At 43.4% G+C, this 19,602-nt stretch overlaps 1 protein-coding gene across 8 annotated transcripts in view; it reads right to left on the bottom strand.

Moving 5' to 3' along the window:
* Positions 1–19,602, bottom strand: part of fermt2 (FERM domain containing kindlin 2) — a 140,432-nt gene that overhangs the window by 23,996 nt on the left and 96,834 nt on the right. For all 8 annotated transcript variants that reach the window (XM_067991608.1, XM_067991607.1, XM_067991609.1 and 5 more), the window contains 5 exons: positions 12,095–12,229; positions 11,234–11,283; positions 8,135–8,259; positions 4,834–4,940; positions 1,055–1,276 (listed from right to left, as the gene is read on the bottom strand). In XM_067991608.1, coding sequence (XP_067847709.1) covers positions 1,055–1,276; positions 4,834–4,940; positions 8,135–8,259; positions 11,234–11,283; positions 12,095–12,229 — 639 coding nt within the window. The remainder of the gene's footprint in view (positions 1–1,054; positions 1,277–4,833; positions 4,941–8,134; positions 8,260–11,233; positions 11,284–12,094; positions 12,230–19,602) is intronic.

Genomic DNA, 19,602 nt, shown 5'->3' with positions numbered 1-19,602 from the left:
AACCAATATCAAACAGATTATCTGGTCATTATCACGTTGTTGATTGTCAGACCTTTCTGTGTTCAAATTGGCTGCCTCGTTTCTTACATTACAACAGTGACTACGCTTCAAAAGTACTTCATTGGCTGTGAAGCGCTTTGGGACGTTCGGAGGTCATGAAAAGTGCTGTATAATTGCAAGTCTTTCTTTCTTTAAAAATAAACCTATTGCTGCAAGATCTGGGACCTCTATCTCAGACGTTCAGTTAATAAACTTCCTGGAAACAAAAGTTTCAAGGACCTACCAACAAGCTGCAACGATGCTTCTGGTCTACATATTTTAGGAACAGGAAAAGTATTATACGACTCAAGGACCTGTTTTGAACCTCAGCTCCAAGACTAGAAGCTTTAATTTCAACAAACACAACAAGATTCAGTTAAACTTGGGAGAAATTGCAAAATTACCATCTGCAGCCAACATCAAAAATTTTAGGGTGAAAGCTGAGTGGTAGGTATTCAGAAGGGATTAAAAAAGGTTCATGATCAAGACTTTTATGCATTACAGAATGAGAGAAATGACAGAAAGATCATATTCATGACTGCAAAGGAAGTAAAACTCCTGGGGATTAGAAGACTACGCATAAGCTAAGCAGATGATAAATAGGTGAAGAACAGAATTATTTTAAAATAGAGCGTACTGTTTGGATCACTGTATAAGTTATACCCAATTTTGCAGGTCACAAGAACTGCTAATGCATCATGGCAGATATGGTCAACTATAATAGAAAGTTACAGCATAACAACATCTCTGATAGACGGATTGTGAAATAATTCTGAAATTTTGACTGATACTTTAGTTTACCAGAAAAGTTAGTATAATTGCATCGGAACAAAGTCAATGCTCTGCACACTTCAAATAGGTTTATATATTTTTGACTTTGAACTAGCATATATCCCAGATGATTCACTTATAATATCACCAATGACATTTCATCCTACAAATATCTGTGATCATTAAGATTTATGCAAAATTGTCAATTTATCAGCCAGCAGAAAAAGAAGTATTGGTAAAATACCTGCTTGTTTTTATACTTTTTCAAATAGCGAGGCGACACAAGACACTCTGGATTGATGTCTGTTGAGTTCTGGTCTGGAATAACCTGTGGGTCAGGGTTTAAATGTTGCATCTTCAAAAACGATAAGATATTCTGCACCTCAAGACTGTATGAGCTGTCTGCCATCGTCTTGCCCTTTGATGCTAGCCTGCAGGCTGCCATCCACTGTGCATACTGCTTTTCCTAATAAAAGGGATAAAAAAGTTAGCTTCAAAAGGAAAGCATTTTAACACCCGAAAATAATTTTTAGCTGCCCACTTGAATACCGATTTTCAATATTTATCAACAAACATTGATTCACTATTATAATCAAGCATTATTAGTCATCAGGTCATATTCAGTTTTTACATCTTAGAGTTCATGGAGGTGCCCTACAGTCAGTTTTGCAGCTAATCAATCAACAACTTACATTTATAAAGCACCTTCAACATAGTAAAATGTCCCAAGGCGCTCCACAGGAGTGATTTTCAAACAAAATTTGACAGCGAGCCACGTAAGGAGATATTAGGACAGGTGACCAAAAGCTTGATCAAAGAGGTAGGTTTTTAGGAGCATCTTAAAAGGAGAGAGAGGAAGAGAGGCGGAGAGGTTTAGGGAGAGAATTCCAGAGCTTAGGGGCCTATGCAGCTGAAGGCATAGCCGCCAATGGTGGAGCGATTAAAAGCGGGGATGCACAAGAGGCAAGAATTGGAGGAGCGCAGAGATCTTGGAGGGTTGTAGAGCTGGAGGAGGTTACAGAGATAGGGAGGAGCAAGGCCATGGAGGGATTTAAAAACAAGGATGAGAATTTTAAATAAAAACAGAAAATGCTGGAAATACTCTAAGTCAGGCAGCACACCTGTGTGGAAAGAAACAAGAGTCAACGTTTGATCAGAACTGAAAGAAGTTGAAGATTTAACAGTTTTTAAAGCAAGTACAGAGCCAAATGAGAATTTTGAAATTGAGGAGTTCCCGGACCGGGAGCCAATGTAGGTCAGTGGGCACAGGAGTGATGGGTGAACAGGACTTGGTAAGAGTTACATAAGAAATAGGTGCAGGAGTAGGCCATACGGCCCTTCGAGGCTGCTGAGTTAGGATAGGAGCAGCAGCAGAGTTTTAGATGAGCTCAAGTTTATGGAGGGTGGAAGATGGGAGGCCGGCCAGGGGAGCATTGGAATAGTCAAGTCTAGAGGTAACAAAGGCATGGATGAGGTTTTCAGCAGCAGATGAGCTGAGGTAGCAGCAGAGTGCAAGATATTTACAACAATACAAGGTTCATATTTTTAAACACTAAATAGAAAAGCTGTGAAGGAGTCTCCATTAGCGTCAGCGGACGACAATTTGTCACCATTTACATGGTTCGCACAAATGAGCAATGTATTAAATTGCTCTTACAATGTGTTAATTGCTTAAAAGTTTATAAATTGTTATCATGTTACAAAGTCACACAAGGACACCAAACAGAACAGACAGGAGAAACAGAAGAGACAGGCAGAGACATGGTGATGAACATGGTATCACTTTATTACACAGAATGAATAAATCAAATTCTATTTTCATTACATTGGATTGAAAGATCTTAATTGTTGTGGATCATGTTACATAATTTTGTCCGTTTGTAATTTGGCCCACTGGTTTATTATGATCCAGCAAGTCAAATTCTACTTCTATTAAATGGATTACAGGATTTTCCAGAATCTTTGAGAATGTGTTCTGCAATTCTGTCCATTTTTCAGTGATACTTGCAAACCATTGACCTTCGTGATTAATCACTGACAGATACTTTACCCTGCATCGTACTTTGAAAATTAGGACAGGACGACAACAGTGATACAGGGATACTGAATCGAGGCGGATGGGAAACATTACAACATTGCTACAAGAAAAAACAATGCACCCTGTTGTACCCGCAAGGTTCAAATGAGTTTTAAAAATTTACATTTACATTCATTTCAGTGTATTTTTTAAAAAATTTGTTCATGGGATGTGGGTATCACTGGCAAGGCCAGCATTTATTGCCCATCCCTAATTGTCCTTGAGAAGGTGGTGGTGAGCTGCCTTCTTGAACTGCTGCAGTCCGTGTGGTGAACGTTCTCCCAGTGCTGTCAGGTAGGAGTTCCAGGATTTTGACCCAGCGACGATGAAGGAACGGCGATATATTTCCAAGTCGGGATGGTGTGTGACTTGGAGGGGAATGTGCAGGTGGTGTTGTTTCCACGTGCCTGCTGCCCTTGTCCTTCTAGGTGGTAGAGGTCATGGGCTTGGGAGGTGCTGCCGAAGAAGCCTTGGCGAGTTGTTGCAATGCATCCTTTAGATGGTACGCATTGAAGCCATGGTTTGCCGGTGGTGATGGGAGTGAATGTTTCGGGTGGTGGATGGGGTGCCAATCAAGCGGGCTGCTTTGTCCTGGATGATGTCGAGCTTCTTGAGTGTTGCTGGAGCTGCACTCATCCAGGCAAGTGGGGAGTATTCCATCACACTCCTGACTTGTGTCTTGTAGATGGTGGAAAGGCTTTGGGGAGTCAGGTGGTGAGTCACTTGCCGCAGAATACCCAGCCTCTGACCTGCTCTTGTAGTCACAATATTTATGTGGCTGGTCCAGTTAAGTTTCTGGTCAATGGTGACCCCCAGGATATTGATGGTGGGGGACTCGGCGATGGTAATGCCGTTGAATGTCAAGCGGAGGTGTTAGACTCTCTCTTGATGGCGTGAATGTTACTCGCCACTTATCAGCCCAAGCCTGGATGTTGTCCAGGTCTTGCTGTATGCGGGCTCAGACTGCTTCATTATCTGAGGGGTTGTGAATGGAACTGAACACTGCAATCATCAGCAAACGTCCCCATTTCTGACCTTATGATGGAGGGAAGGTCATTGATGAAGCAGGTGAAGATGGTTGGGCCTAGGACACTGCCATGAGGAACTCCTGCAGCAGTGTCCTGGGGCTGAGATGATTGGCCTCCAACAACCACTACCATCTTCCTTTGTGCTAGGTATGACTCCAGCCACTGGAGAGATTTCCCCCTGATTCCCATTGACTTCAATTTTACTAGGGCTCCTTGGTGCCACATTTGGTCAAACGCTGCCTTGGTGTCGAGGGCAGTCACTCTCACCTCACCTCTGGAATTCAGCTCCTTTGTCCATGTTTGGACTAAGGCTGTAATGAGGTCTGGAGCCGAGTGGTCCTGGCGAAACCCAAACTGAGCATCGGTGAGCAGGTTATTGGTGAGTAAGTGCCGCTTGATAGCACTGTCGACGACACTTTCCATCACTTTGCTGATGATTGAGAGTAGACTGATGGGGCGGTAATTGACCAGATTGGATATGTCCTGCTTTTTGTGGACAGGACATACCTGGGCAATTTTACACATTGTCTGGTAGATGCCAGTATTGTAGCTGTACCGGAACGGTTTGGCTAGAGGCGCGGCTCGTTTCAGTGTATACATCAAAATGTCTTGACGAAGAGGATATAATTGGTAAGCATGTATTTAAGTCAATCATATTTATTCAATATTTTACTAACTAAAGCAGTCACAATCACAAAGACACATTGGAAGTAAAACAAACTAGATTAAAATTAGAAATTATTCTATAGAATCTAACCAGAATTTAAGGAACAGGATTTATGTTGAGTTTATGATTAGAGTTAATTTGTATTTTCTTCCTGGATATAAGGTTCACATTAAATCAATGTAAACATTATTAATTGCAGAAAGTTTCTTTTGGATTCTGAAAAGATGATAAAACTTAAGATTAATACTTACATTATCACAACGGAGCCAGATTTCATTCATCCCCTCTGCCACAGGTATCAGCAACTTGATATTGAATTTTTGGCCAGATATGTTTACATCAGGGGTCACCTCACAACCTGTTTCATCAAATTATAGCAGAAATCACCAGTAGCTTCAAACTCAAGAGTATAAACTTGGCTTACTTTTGAAACAGGTAACTTATAGCTTTAATAGCTGTAGGGAGCTGGTGACTGATCAATTCAGGACAAAATCCAACTGAATATTTTGAAATGATTATTGCCCAATTTAATATCAGGTCCAGAGCAGTAATTCAGGTGTCGCCATTCAAACAAACATCCTGCAGATTCCTGAAACACCATTTATTCTTAACCCAGGAGAGTAAATAAAATTCTGTCCCAAATGTTCATGATCTGCTGTTCAATGTACAGTCCCATCCCCAATGAACTAGGTGAATGCCAGTTCTGCTCCTGGTAAGCTAAACTGCAGGTAAACATAACACTTGCATGTACGGGTACATTGTGATCGTAGCGAAGAACAGAAACAACTTTCCTTTATGTATCACCTTTAACATAGAAACACATTCCAAGACATTTCAGCGGTGCAGGGAAAAAATGGATGCCGAGCCAAAGGAGATATTAGGAGGGGTGTCTAAAAACTTGGTCAGAGAGGTGACTTTTGAGGAAAGTGGAGAGACAGAGGGATTTACTGGCAGAATCCCAGAATGCATACCCTAGGCAGCTGAAGGTACAACAGTCAATGGTGGTTAAGGAAAGGGAATGCATGTGGGCTTGAGTCAGAGGAACAGAGCATAAGATACGGGTAGCAGAGGTTTGGATAACCTGAAGTTTATTAAGGATGCAGGATTGGAGGCTGGCCAGGAGGGCAGTGGAGTAAAGTGCCTCTGGAGGTGATAAGTGCATGCGTGAGAGCTTCAGTGGCTGATGGGCTGAGGTAGGCAATGTGGTCTTTGTTAAGAAGAGGATACTGGGTCAGAAGCTCAGCTCAAGGTCAAATAGGATGACGCAGTTGCAAACAGTCTGGTTCAGCCTGATACAATGGCCATGGGGGGCGGGGGGGCGGGAGGCAAGGGCACGATGTTTGTGGTAGGGCTGAAGATAATGGTTTTGGTCTTCCCGATGGAAGAAATTGTGGCTCATCCAAATTTTGATGTTGGACAAAACATCTCAGCACATAGACATTGGTGGAGTCAGGAGAGGTGATGGAGGGGTAGAGCTGAATGTCATCATCAAACATGTGGAAGCTGAACCCATGTCCATGGATGATGTTACCAAGGGACAGCACATAGCTATGGCAGAGAAGTAGGCCAAGGATAGCTCCGTGGGGCTTCCTGTTGTGACGGTGTGGAGGTGGCAAGAGAAGCCATTGGTAGATATGCTCTGATTACAATTGGATAGGCAAGAATGGAGCCAAGCAAGAGCAGTCCCACCGAACTGGACAATGGAAGAGAGGCATTGGAGAAGGATGTTCCACTTTACTGTGTCAAAGGCTGTAGTAAGGTAGACTTGGACGAGAAGGGATAATGCACCATGGTCCCATTCACAGAGAATGCTGCTCGTCACTTTGGCTGTCTCAGTGCTGTGGGAGCCTGATTGGAAAGATTCAAACTGAGAGTTATGGAAAAGATGGGCACAGATCTGGGAGGTGACATCATGTGCAAGGACTTAGGTGGATGAATGGGTGGTCAGAGATGAGCTGGTAGTTGGCAAGAACAGATTGGACGAGGATGTTTTAGAGGCCAGGTAGGGAAGTTGGTGGTCAGCAGATTAGTGGGAATGGGGTTGAGGATACAGCAGCTGGGTCTCATGGACATGACTAACTCAGGTGGTGTTGGGGGAGATGTCGAGAAACTATAGAGACACTGGGGTTTTTTTGGTGGTGGGGGGGGGGGGAAAGCAGTGGTGGTAGCTGAACAGCAGCTGGTCTCTATCTTGGTGCTGAAAAAAATTCATGTGTTCCTTGCACTTGATGTTAGAGGTGAGGGTGAAGGGGACAGGTGAGGATTTAAGGAGGCAGTAGGTAGTGGAGAAAATAAGCCATGGGTTATATTTACTCTCCAGTTCAATCTTGGAATAGTGGATGGTTTCAGTGGAGGAAAAAGAGGCCTAGCAGAGCTTGATGTGGTCCAGTCAGATGTGGCTATGGCCACTGGTGCACCATATATGCTCAAGTCTGCATCCCTTGGACATCAGGGTGCTATGATAAGGGGTATACCACAGGGAATGACCAGAATGGCACATAGTGATGGTTTAACTGGGGACAAGGCAAAGGGGGATGTTAGGGAGCAGTTGAGCAAATCAACAACTACAAAGATAACATAGCAAATGGAAGGCCAAAAGCCTGACAGTTGGAATCTCGTGACGGGGAGAAAATTTCTTCCAAACATGCTTTGCATTTATCATTTTGCTACCAATAGTTATCAGAAGAAATCGTCCTCCACATTAGATTTTATTAAATCACTTTAATTGTAGTTCACCGGGAGCATCCCGAGGCCCATCTAAAACAGGGAGAGAAAACAGTTGCAACATATAGTCCATTACTTGAAGGTGGGAGCATTTGTGATAGTGATCACCACAGTATGGCAGGATTGGAAATTTGAACTCTTCCCCCAAAAACTGCAGATGCTGGGTCAATTCAAATTTTTCAAGACTGAGATTGATAGATTTTTGTTAGGCGAGGATATCAAGGGTTATGGCCTACTGCTGTTCCTATTTACATCATTTGTGCTCTGACCTATAGACAGCATTTGAATCTAATAACTTGAAAAGGAATTGGATAAATATCTGAAGGGAAAAAATTTACAGGGCTATGGGGAAAAGAACAGGCGAATGGGACTAATTGTATAGCTCTTTCAAAGAGCCAGTACAAGCACGATGGGCTGAATGGCCTCCTCCTTTGTAGTACCTACTATGAATGATACTATGATCACAGCGTTGTTGTTAACCTAGGAATAAATGGTTGTGGTTGGTTTTCCACAAACAGGATGGCAGAAGGAAAGCATACTGCCCAACTCTTCTGCCTCCCTCTTAGTGGTTTCAATCATAGAAACCTTGGCTCTAGACTCCTTAGGGTTTGGACACTGGGAGGAGGGAGTGTTGAAGTGAGAGGAAGGGATGGGAGAGAGTTCACCTTCCACACACATACTGACCCACAGGGACTTGGTGTAGCTCTGGACCCACACCACTACTTGTTCCACCTTACAATGAACCTCCTCCAATTGCCATGTTTTTGCACCTTCTCCAGCAGATATTGGATGCCACTGCATTTTGACGCACTAAAAAGTAGTCCTTACCTCGTAAGTTCATCTGATGAGCTGGAGGTCCATGGGATTCATCTTTGGTTTTGTAGCAGGAAATGCAGGTGTCTTTAAATGTGCACCAATATGGCTTGTAACCTTTTAGTGTTAATTTCTTTGGTCTGCAGGAGACAAAAGTATTTTAAAATTATTTTTTAAAAAAAAATTCAAGTCCCACTCGTTCACAGCATGTAAACATTGTGTGGATCAACGCAAGTTTAACAATTCTAGGGATGGGTTTGTAACTTCTGCAACATCAAATGAAAATGGGAGAACTTTGCTAACATTTGCCACAAGAATGAATAAAAATAAACCCTTCATGCAAACAATGACATTTCCTTTGCTAACAGAGGGACACACAACCACCACCACCCTCTCCCTCGATTAAATGTACCATTTAAGTGACTAATTAAAAAAAAATTCTTCCACATAAATAAAAATAAATGCCAGAGCTTCACAATATTCCATCATGCTTCTGCAAAGGACATTAGGATTGTGAAAAGACCTGGAGAAGGCTTAACTTCCTAAGTGCAAATATTGAAGTTGCTACACAACATTGAGCGATTGCCCCCTTGGGTACTGGGATTGAGAGTGTAATCCTATAAAATTTGTACAAAAAAAAATAATTCATCAACTTGTTGGAGGCTGCTTATCAGCTGGTCATACTGTAAACAGAGATCTGCAACACATTTAACTGTAGGAGAATATGGAAAACAACTGAAACCATGGGGGCGATTTAAACCCATCTTGTCCAACAGGAATGGGGACAGCTTTGACAAGCGAGCGTTTTGACTTCCCACCCATTCCCACTGGCCGTCATTTTAGCTCCGGAATTCATTTAGCTGGTTGAGGTACCTGCTCAGAATCAGACAGGTGCCTCATGAATGGGTGCAAATCGGGGTCTTATGATGTAATTAGGTCCCTGACCCGATTTTAACTGGGTGGGTCAGAAAACCGGTCCAACAGCCAATCCTCTGAATAAAACCTCACTGGATTTGCTTCACAAACAATCTGACTCACTGATTACAATACTTAAAGGGACACTCAGATTATAGGAAGCTGTGTGCCATTATGTTTAATGGATTTCCAAGGCATATTTCAGTTTGGAGATTGCTCCTTTGCCTTACTCACCCCGATTAAGCTCTCAGTTTATTACAGGTGCCAGTTTTGCTTCATTACTTTGGATAGAGGAACAGTTGGAGAAAGAGGAGCAGCAGTAATAACTAGATCAAGCAGCAGGTGGGCCTGTTAGAAGACCGATGAGGGAGGCTGCTCGTAGAAGGCTTTACCCAGACCACAGGCTCTATAAGCCAAAAGTCACTTTCCTGGATATGACTAAAGGAGCAGTAAATCAGAAGGCTGTGCTTCACCCAGCAGGATGTCGCTGATCTATGAGGCCTCCAGCAACAAGACTGCAGCCTGCTGGACCAGGTGGCTATGCTTTGCCAGCGCTGTCAAAGTCACCACCACCCTTAACTTATTTGCCAGGCTGTTACAGGGGGCATTACCCAGTATGCAGTGCACAGCTGCATCAAGCAAGTCACCGATGCTTTATTTGCCAGGGTCAGCCAATATATCACCTTTTCCATGGATACCAACACTCAGCTCAGCTACATGAGTGCAGTCAATCAAGGCATCAGCAGCTTTCATCAACAGGAAGGGCCATCACTCAATTAATGCCCAGCTGGTGTGTGATCACTGCAGAAAGATCAAGTCTTTGCCAATTTCCCAGGTAGGTGTTATGATGCCTTCATCCTGCAACACTCATCCATTCCCTACTATTCCACCCTTCCAGGAATGTAAGAGGGTGGCTGCTGGGGAACAGGAGGTACCCCCTGCACACATAACTGATGACATCCCTCTGCAACTTCATCAAACTTGAACAGTTCAAGTACAATCAGTGCCATGGGACCACCAGGAAAGCTTTACTAGCTCCACTACATTTACAAGGTGCTCTTCCAGTGATTTCAGCAAAGCTGGTGGAAGGCTGTTGTTGCTTATGCCAAAACCCTTGAGATGCTCCAGGCCAGTGGCTTCTGGGAACTGGAGCCAGAGAGGGCCCTGCTTCAGACTGCTGCACTTCGGCTGCTGCCAGGGCGGTCTGACCCGGCTTGCTTTCTGGAACCATGGGTATTGGTTGAGAGGGTGGTGAGGGAGCAGATGTGTTGACGTCCTGAGAGAGGGCAACATTTACCAATCTCATTGCGTCACTGCAACTCCTACAGGACTGAGGCTCATCAGTCCCACTGAGCTGTGAGAGAGCAGACAGCAGAAGGTGTATGATGCCTTAAAAACCCCAATCTATTTGGTCCACCAGACTCTGCAATATCTGGATGGCAGCCATTTGAGCTTCTATTAAATGTGCAATGGCTGGCAACATCGACTCCTATTGTGAGTGCTCAGCTGAAGTGCCCCTGGAGCTGACCACGTGCTCCAAAGTAGACTGCAGAGTGGTGATGCCAGACAAGATGACACCACATAAGCTGGAAGGGGACTTTCAGTCATGGTGCTGAAACTCTTTGGCAGGCTTTCCAAAACCTTGTGTAACTGCTTGTGTGAGGCAAGCAGTTTTCGTTTCATTGCTGGGCCCCTAACATCTCTGTCCTCCTCAGCAGATGTGGTCACACATGATATACAGTATGGGGCTATTCAACAACTGTTCTTTAAACAGAGATATAAAAATATCAGATTGGGTCTAAAATTCAGAGCAGAGTAAATTTCAATTCCAAAAAGCTGACCCTCAGCACAAAGCAGAATTTCCCCAAGAAAGTGATGAAAAGCTATATGAGAAAACAGCTTAATAGTTATGATGCTCACTTCATACTGCTACAGTAGTAGCAGATCTCAATGGGGACAGACATTCTACCAGTCAACCTTCCACAAGTTTTAACTGCTTTCCAGAAGAGACAGAGAACGAACAATTGTTTCGTATGCCGTAAGAAAGCCACTCAAAGGGCAATAGTCACATTGGTCAAGAAGGACTTAATTACACAAACATCCCTTCACAGAAAGTGAAAAAGAGAGTAGTGGAAAAGGGAAGGATTCAAAAGGGAGTAGACATAAACGTGGAAAATATGTGAACAAAAAAAACCTTACTTGAACACTTTAATATGGTCAGCCAATTCAGGAATAGAAGTGATATCGCCCTAAAAAGAATAAATTCTCAGTTAATAGCCTAATTTGATAGTACAATAAAATCTATTGTTCACTGCTTCAAAAAAAATAATTAAATTCACTACTAATATTTGCATTGTTTGGTTATAGAACAGGATATGCCAAATGGCTCCAGGTCTAAAATGTAACAGGCATAAATATTGGCAAGGAGGGATTATAAAATAGCATTTACAATGCAACACACCAAGAATTATGACAGGAAGCAGCATATGCACCACAGAAGTATTACATTTGAGTAAATTCACAATTTTTCCTACAACTTGGTCTGACAACAGGCACAAGTGACTCAACTAGTTGTTCACATGCTGGATATTTCTAGGCACCAAGCAGTGTTTGCATAATCCAATCACAATGACTAAATTGAATTACAGCAGATTTGTTCACTGAATCACAAGCTAAAAATGACACCAATTCAAATTTCCACGACATTGCTGAAAACTCTTGCCAAACAAAGGCACTGGCCAAAATCTGCTTATTCGTTTCTAAATAATGCAGCAATAGTTTCTGAAGAGTTAGTGCAAGATCAGTGTTGTTCTGCTCATTTTCACAGCTTGATTTATATATTGGGACTCTTTCCACACAAGAAATACTTTGATTAAAATTAGATGAAATTTACAGCACAGGTTTGAAAAGAAGCATTTTATGTTCTTCATTTAGTTTTTACCCTCACGGACGTCGCTTGTAATTCAGTAGCCCAGTATTCTTGATACCAAATTAAACTAAGCACATTAAAAAGATTATAATGTTATCACAATGTGTGTGCACATTTATAATTTTACGTACCAGAATGGTTGATGTTTTTCCACCTTCCAAAGTAATCTCCAAATCAGATAGGGCTGCATCTACTTCATCCACTTCTTTTTCACTATTGTTCATGTGGTTCTCCGACGACATAATGGACAATTTGTTGATGTGGTACTGGAAAAAAAATCTGTAACTTGGTACGAGTTGTTGAAGCAAGCAACTCTGCTATTCTTTCTTCAAATTTTTATTCCAATTCATTAGAAGCTATACAGATTGAGGCAAAATATTTAGAGAAAGGGCATCTCAATTATTTCCTTGGTCAGGAGGATTTCACAGTAGAGTACAGTACAGTATTATGTTGAAGCTTCTGATGGATATTACTAGTTTATATGTTAGTCATGAGTAAATTAGTCTACTAGGCGTCAGTCTTGGCTCAGAAGTAGCACTCTCGCCAGAGTCAGGAGGTGTGGGTTCAAGCTTGATTCCAGAGACTTAAGGACATAAATCGAGGCCGAGACTTCACTGCAGGACTGAGGGAGTGCTGCACTATCAGAGGTGCTGTCTTTTGAATGAGACGTTAAACCAAGGCCCCATCTGTCCTCAGGTGAATGTAAAAGATCGTACGACACTATTTGAAAAAGAGCAGGGGAGTCCTCTGTGTCCTGGCCAACATTTTTCCTCAACCACATCTCATGGCGGTTTGCGAGACCTTGCTGTATGCAAATCTCCCTACATTATACCAGCAACTACACTTCAAAAGTACTTCATTGGCTGGGAAGCACTATGGGACATCCAGAGGTCATGAAAGGCACTATATAAATGCAAATTCGTTCTTTCTTACTCTGAGTGCAACAAAAATTGTGTGCATCATATGCAAAACAATAACTTGCATTTACATTGTGCCTGTAATGTGAACAATGTCCCAAGGGGCTTCACAGAAGGACCAAAGTTTTGGTTGATGAGTTGGGCACGGAGGATGTTTTTACTAGGAAAGGGAGGTGGAGAGGTTTAGCTAGGGAATTCGAAAGTAGGACCCAGATGGCTGGGTAGTTGAAAGAGGTGAGTGGTACAGCTAGGTGCTATACATGTGAAAGATGATCCCATGCCTGTGGATGATATTGCCAATGAACAGTCTTTAGAACAGGATGAGAATAGATCCTTGAGGGAGGCAGGAGCTGATGTCATGGAGAGTGCCTGTTACAGTAGATAGATAGGAATGGAACTGTGCAAGGTCAGTCCCACAGAGCTAGACAACAGAAGAGAGGAGACTACATGCCATTTATAGAAAGGTACAAGTATTTTATTTTTATTTGTGGTTTAGTTTCAATTATAGATTTGTTACCATTTTGTGTTACTGGAATGGGAAAAAGAAAGTTAGAGTTGGTTCAGACAAATCAAAGCAGTTACGGAAATGTGCCAAAGTGTTCACCACACACAAATTCTTTCCATATTTCTGCCACCACTTTTACACACTGCATGATTGCTGCAACTTTATTTTTTAAATTCAAAAATGAAATGAAAGCTTCAACATAATCTGCATCTACCTACTGTACAAATCTGAGAACAAATTAAAATATTTATTCACAAATTTAGATGAACTTCTAACCATTCAATGGTAACATTTACAAGCATACGTCTAAAACCCATTGCGTTTTTCATTTTAAAATCTAGTGCATTCATCAGCCAATTTTAAGACTGTAGCCAAGTGTAGAACGTACAGAACTATATTGTTCACATTACAAATCCCTGGAGAGGTACACCATGTTGTCAAATATCTGCCAAAGGAATGCTAAACCCTTAATGCTTCAGACATTCAGGTTTATTCAGCGTTTGGGGATGGAAAGGGAGTAAATATATATATAATTGCTTGTATAACAACCTCAATTAATTTTCACGTAAAGCAATCTAAAGACTATGAATTTCTTTTGGTTCAGCAAATGCTATTCAGCACTTCAGAAATTAATGCTAGGATGCAGTTTTGTGGCTATGATTCACACATCCCAACTTCCCAATCTAAGGCAATTATGCTGCCACTTGAGTCATTGAAGCAGTTTCCACTTTGCAGCAATGTGTAAATGACAGTACAACTCCTTTGTATGCATCTCTCCCATGTCTTTTCACCCTCTACATTATTTTGTTCTTTATATGTTTTTCCATCACCATCATCCAACAGTTTTCTATTCAACAGTATGCAGGGGTTTAAAGTCAAGTGAACTTACAAGACTAAGAGCAGCAGAAGCTTGCAAGCAGACAAACTATTGCACCATTAATGAACAGTATCTAGCAGTGAGGATGAAGAATTTGACCTATCCCTAGTTGTTTTGAAATTTAGATCATAGAATATATCAAAAGCCCTGTTTTAAACACTGCACTTGCTGAAGTAAATGGTAACAGATACAGAAAATGTTTAAGAAACTTTATATGTGTAACAGTAATTATCTTCTAGTAATATACTCAACTTTACACAAAGTGTACAGCTATTAATATAAACAGACATTTGCTTCCAGCATTAACAATTCTAAGGCTCTGAAATTCCACGCAGTCAATTGAGCTGGATTTGTGCCAATGAATCATGGGCTGTACCTGTCAATGCTCTGCAGAGCTGAATTCACCAGAATTTTATGGGTCAGCTTATCTGTATATTCATTGGCGCAAATGTTGTGTAAAATGGGAATAATTTTCTAGGGTGCTTGGAAATTAAAAAGCCAATTCTGGCTGAAGACTGCAGCAGCAGGCTGGCACTGCAGCAGTTAAGTACCAGTGCCTGAATCACTTAGTTCAATGTATTGGACGGCACGTGCGTTTTAGTCCCCATTTTCAAGGATGTCTGCCGACGGAGCATCTAGCACAGACTAGCAAAGAGGGATAAGTGAATGGTAAGGAGGAGGGACAGAGCTCACAATTTCAGTGAGACCGGCTTCTAAACCCTCCTCGAGGAGACAGACCGCTGGATTTCCACGGGAGGAAACCTAAAAAAAAAATCCATCAGCACTAGCACTGAATACCAACTCTTATGCCCAGAACTGCAGACCAATGCTGCATGAAGTTCAATGACCTGACCACTGCAGAGAAGGCAACACATTCTCTCTTTTCTCCCTTGGGTACTCTGGGCACCAGTACACTCTTCACCCTCTAAAATTAAGAGCTGACTAAGCATTACCCTCCACTTTGGTTAAGGGGGGCATTAACTTGGGATCTTGCTGTATGTGTCACCATCTCCCCTAACAGCAATTACTTGCATGCATAGCCTTAAAAAACTACTTCTTCCAATTTAACATGTTGATACCAGCAGATCTATTACATAAGCTGTCTGATGCTAGCCTTCACCTAATTCACGCAATCTTGTTGTAGGACAAACTTGCGCACCATTCCTGAGGGGCAGAGCATGGAGGGGGCATCCTGACATTAAGGAGCTCATCCACTACGAGGAACATGCCATGGAGCTGATGGGGAGACATTCTGCTTCTGCCATGGGAGAAAGAAAATTTGGGAGCATAGTCCTGGCAGCAGGTTAGAGACTGCACACCTACATAGTCTCTGTGGCATCCCTGTGAACCAACATACAGCCATACACTTCCACATCCTTCTCTGTCTCCTTAATTCTAAGGGAGTAATGCACACCCATTCTTAGTTCTAACTTCATTTCCTGCAGACCCACCACAGCAAAGAAAGAGGGAGATGGAAGAGAAGGAAAGTGGGAGAGGAAGAAGAGGCTGAGGAGAGTTGGAACATCTCCCTCAGATTAAGAAGAAGTGAGGAGGATGGATGAAGAGAGAGAAGAAAAGCTGAAGCCCCGAGGAGTTTCTGCACTGACATCCCATCCCACGTTCTTTGCCACAACCCTTTTGATCTCACTCCCAGAAACCAACTCAGATACTTCCACCTGGGAGGAATTAGGTATTTCAAGGATGTGACTTCAGGCATACTTAGAGCACGAGGCAAGCCAGAAGAGTGGGGAGGAGGTGAGACTATGCCATCCTCCCAGAAGAGGAGAAGGAGAAGGCTGCCCATTGCTTGAGTCATGGGACCCAGAACTCAGATACTTGCCTGAAAGCACCATACTTATGTGCATACTTGGAGCTCCAAGGATGTGCAGTAACTGACAGGTGTGACTGCAGAGACTACTGCCCTCATTAGCATTCACATCAAGGAGTGGTTTTCCTCGTTGCAGGCATCAACGGAGCGTGTGGCAGTTTCAGTGGAATTTGCAGCAGACCCCCACCCAACAAGTTACCAGGACCAGTGTCTCCACTTTCATGGAAACAGACTACGTCCTAGGACAGAATACCTTGCGTACCAGCTTCCAAACCTTGGCAGCCAGGATACAGGATGCTGTCTCTAAGGGCTCTCAGGATAGGACAGCTGCCATCAGACCAGCCAGCCCATTGATCTGTGGCAACACAGGCTCAGGGCTCAGTGGAATGGCAATGGCTCGAACTCACCTGAGCGAGGCTGTTATTTCTCAGGATAGCAGCACATGCCAGATGTTGGCCTTTCCCCTCAGAGAACCATGCCAGTGGCATATAGGAGGCAACATCAGGCTGCTCAATCAACACCAGAGACGTAGCCAACAGTGGCTCCCTCCAAGAAGCAAACTGCTGCGAGAAGAGGGCCACCATATACCGAGAGCAGCCAACTGAAACGTATGCCCGTCCTGCACCCTAGCTGATATTAGAGATCCTCGTGGCTGCCCGAAATGACGGGGTCATCATCTTCATGACCAGACACAGCAGCGCAGGCAGATGACCATGGCTGGAGGTCCTTATGCTGTAGACAGCACAGCTTCCTTATTGTTTTTTTGGTGACATGCCTCCTCACCCAGTTACTATTCCAAATCAGTTTTACCCATAGTCTTTTCATGATGGCGGGGTAATATCTGGTGACGTGCAACAGCAACAACAACAACAACTTGCATTCATACAGTGCCTTTAATGTGGTAAAATGTCCCAAGGCGCTTCACAGGAGCATTATCAAACAAAATTTCACACCGAGCCACATAAGGAGGTATTAGGACAGATGAACAAAAGCTTGGTCAAAGAGGTAGATTTTAAGGAGCGACTTAAAAAGGAGGAGAGTGAGGTAGAGAGGCGGAGAGGTTTAGGGAGGGAATTCCAGAGCTTAGGGCCTAGGCAGCTGAAGGCAGGGCCACCAATGGTGGAGCGATTTAAATCGGGGGTGCGCAAGAGGCAAGAATTGGAGGAGTGCAGAGATCTCAAAGAGTTGTGGGGCTGGAGGAGGTTACAAAGATAGGGAGGGGCAAGGCCATGGAGGGATTTTAAAACAAGGATGAGAATTTTAAAATCATGCCGCCCCCTGGAGAACAGGACTTGGTGCAAGTTAAGATACGGGCAAAGTTTTGGATGAGCTCAAGTTTATGGAGGATGGAAGATGGGAGGCCAGCCAGGAGACCATTGGAATAAACCAAAGTGGAGGTAACAAAGGCATGGATGAGGGTTTCAGCAGATGAGCTGAGGAAGGGGCAGAGATGGGTGATGTTACAGTGGTGGAAGTAGGCGGTCTTGGTGATGGAGCGGATCTGTGGTTGGATGGTCATCTCAGGGTCAATTAGGAAGCCAAGGTTGCGAACGGTCTGGTTCAGCCTCAGATAGTGCCTGGAAGAGGGATGGAGTCAGTGGCTGTGAAATGGAGTTTTCAACGGGGATCAAAGACAATGGCTTTGGTCTTCGCAATATTTAGTCGGAGGAAATTTTTGCTCGTCCAGTACCGGATGTCAGACAAGCAATGTGACAAATGAGAGACAGTGAAGGGGTCGAGGGAGGTGGTTGTGAGGTAGAGTTGGGTGTCGTCAGCCTACATGTGGAACCTGACGTCATGTTTTCGGATGATGTTGCCGAGGGGCAGCATGTAGATGAGAAATAAGAGGGGGCCAAGGATAGATCCTTGGGGGACTCCAGAGGCAATGGTGCGGGAACAGGAAGAGAAGCCATTGCAGGTTATTCGCTGACTACGACTGGATAGATAAGAATGGAACCAGGCGAGCGCAGTCCCATCCAGCTGGATGATGGAGGAGAGGCGTGGTCAACCACGTCAAAGGCTACAGACAGGTTGAGAAGGATAGTTTACCATTGTCACAGTCATCCTCCTCAAATGCTGCCTCAATCTACTCTCCTCTAACTTCTCCACGATAATGACATACAAAGTTGTGCCCATCGGGAAAGCGATGTCTGCTCTTAAGACGCCCTGTGTGCACATCCATATGTATTCATGCATGACAAAATGTGTCAGTAAGTCTCTCGCTCAAAGATGCAGTCAGGAGTAAGGCCAAGGACATGTTGGCAAAACGCCAATAATAAAAAAAATCAATCATTCCCAGCTGCTGTAATCGCTCTAACTTTCAGCAATACTCAGGCTCAAAAACTCCTTGTTTTGCCTGTCTCAGTAATCCTGGCAACAGCTGCAAATTATACTTATGTTAACTTATCCCTTGTGTATTGCAAGTGTAACACCAGAAAATTTGGGGCTGCAGGGCTCCTGGCCCTCACTTAAATACAAATCAAATTAGGTGGCTGGGAACTCAGCAGGCAGGTGACAGGAAGGGACAAATCACATTTGGAAGTGTGTGCGTGCGCGACAATCTGTTTTGGGCCAGAAGATCAGCAGAAATGGGGGTGGTGCCAGAGGACTGGAGAATTGCAAATGTTACGCCATTGTTCAAAAAAGGGTGCAAGATAAACCCAGCAACTATAGGCAAGTCAGTTTAACCTCGGTGGTGGGAAACTTTTAGAAATGATAATCTGGGACAGAATTAACAGTCACTTGGACACGTGTGGATTGATCAGGGAAAACCAGCACGGATTTGTTAAAGGCAAATCGTGTTTAACTAACTTGATAGTGTTTTTTGATGAGGTAGCAGAGAGGGTAGATGAGGGCAATGCAATTGATGTGGTGTATATGGACTTGCAAAAGGTGTTTGATAAAGTGCCACATAATAGGCTTGTCATCAGGATTGAAGCCCATAGAATTAAAGGGGCAGTAGCAGCATGGATACAGAATTGGCTAAGTAACAGGAAACAGTAGTGATGAACGGTTGTTTTTCAGACTGGAGGAAGGTGTACAGTGGTGTTCCCCAGGGATCAGTGCTGGGACCACTGCTTTTCTAGATATATATTAATGACTTGGACTTGGGTGTACAGGGCACAATTTCAAAATTTGAAGAGGACACAAAACTTGGAAGGGTAGTGACAGACTTCAAGAGGATACAGATAGGCTGGTGGCATGGGCGGACACATGGCAGACGAAATTTAACACAGAAAAATGAGAAATTATACAATTCAGTAGGTAGAATGAAGAGAGGCAATATTTTTTTTTTTTTTATTCGTTCACGGGATGTGGGCGTCGCTGGCAAGGCCGGCATTTATTGCCCATCCCTAATTGCCCTCGAGAAGGTGGTGGTGAGCCGCCTTCTTGAACCGCTGCAGTCCGTGTGGTGACGGTTCTCCCACAGTGCTGATAGGAAGGGAGTTCCAGGATTTTGACCCAGCGACAATGAAGGAACGGCGATATATTTCCAAGTCGGGATGGTGTGT

This window comes from Heptranchias perlo, chromosome 10 (assembly GCF_035084215.1).
Source record: "Heptranchias perlo isolate sHepPer1 chromosome 10, sHepPer1.hap1, whole genome shotgun sequence".
NCBI lineage: Eukaryota > Metazoa > Chordata > Chondrichthyes > Hexanchiformes > Hexanchidae > Heptranchias > Heptranchias perlo.
Note: the sequence above shows the minus strand (reverse complement) of the source record. Positions and strands in the feature narration are given on the sequence as shown.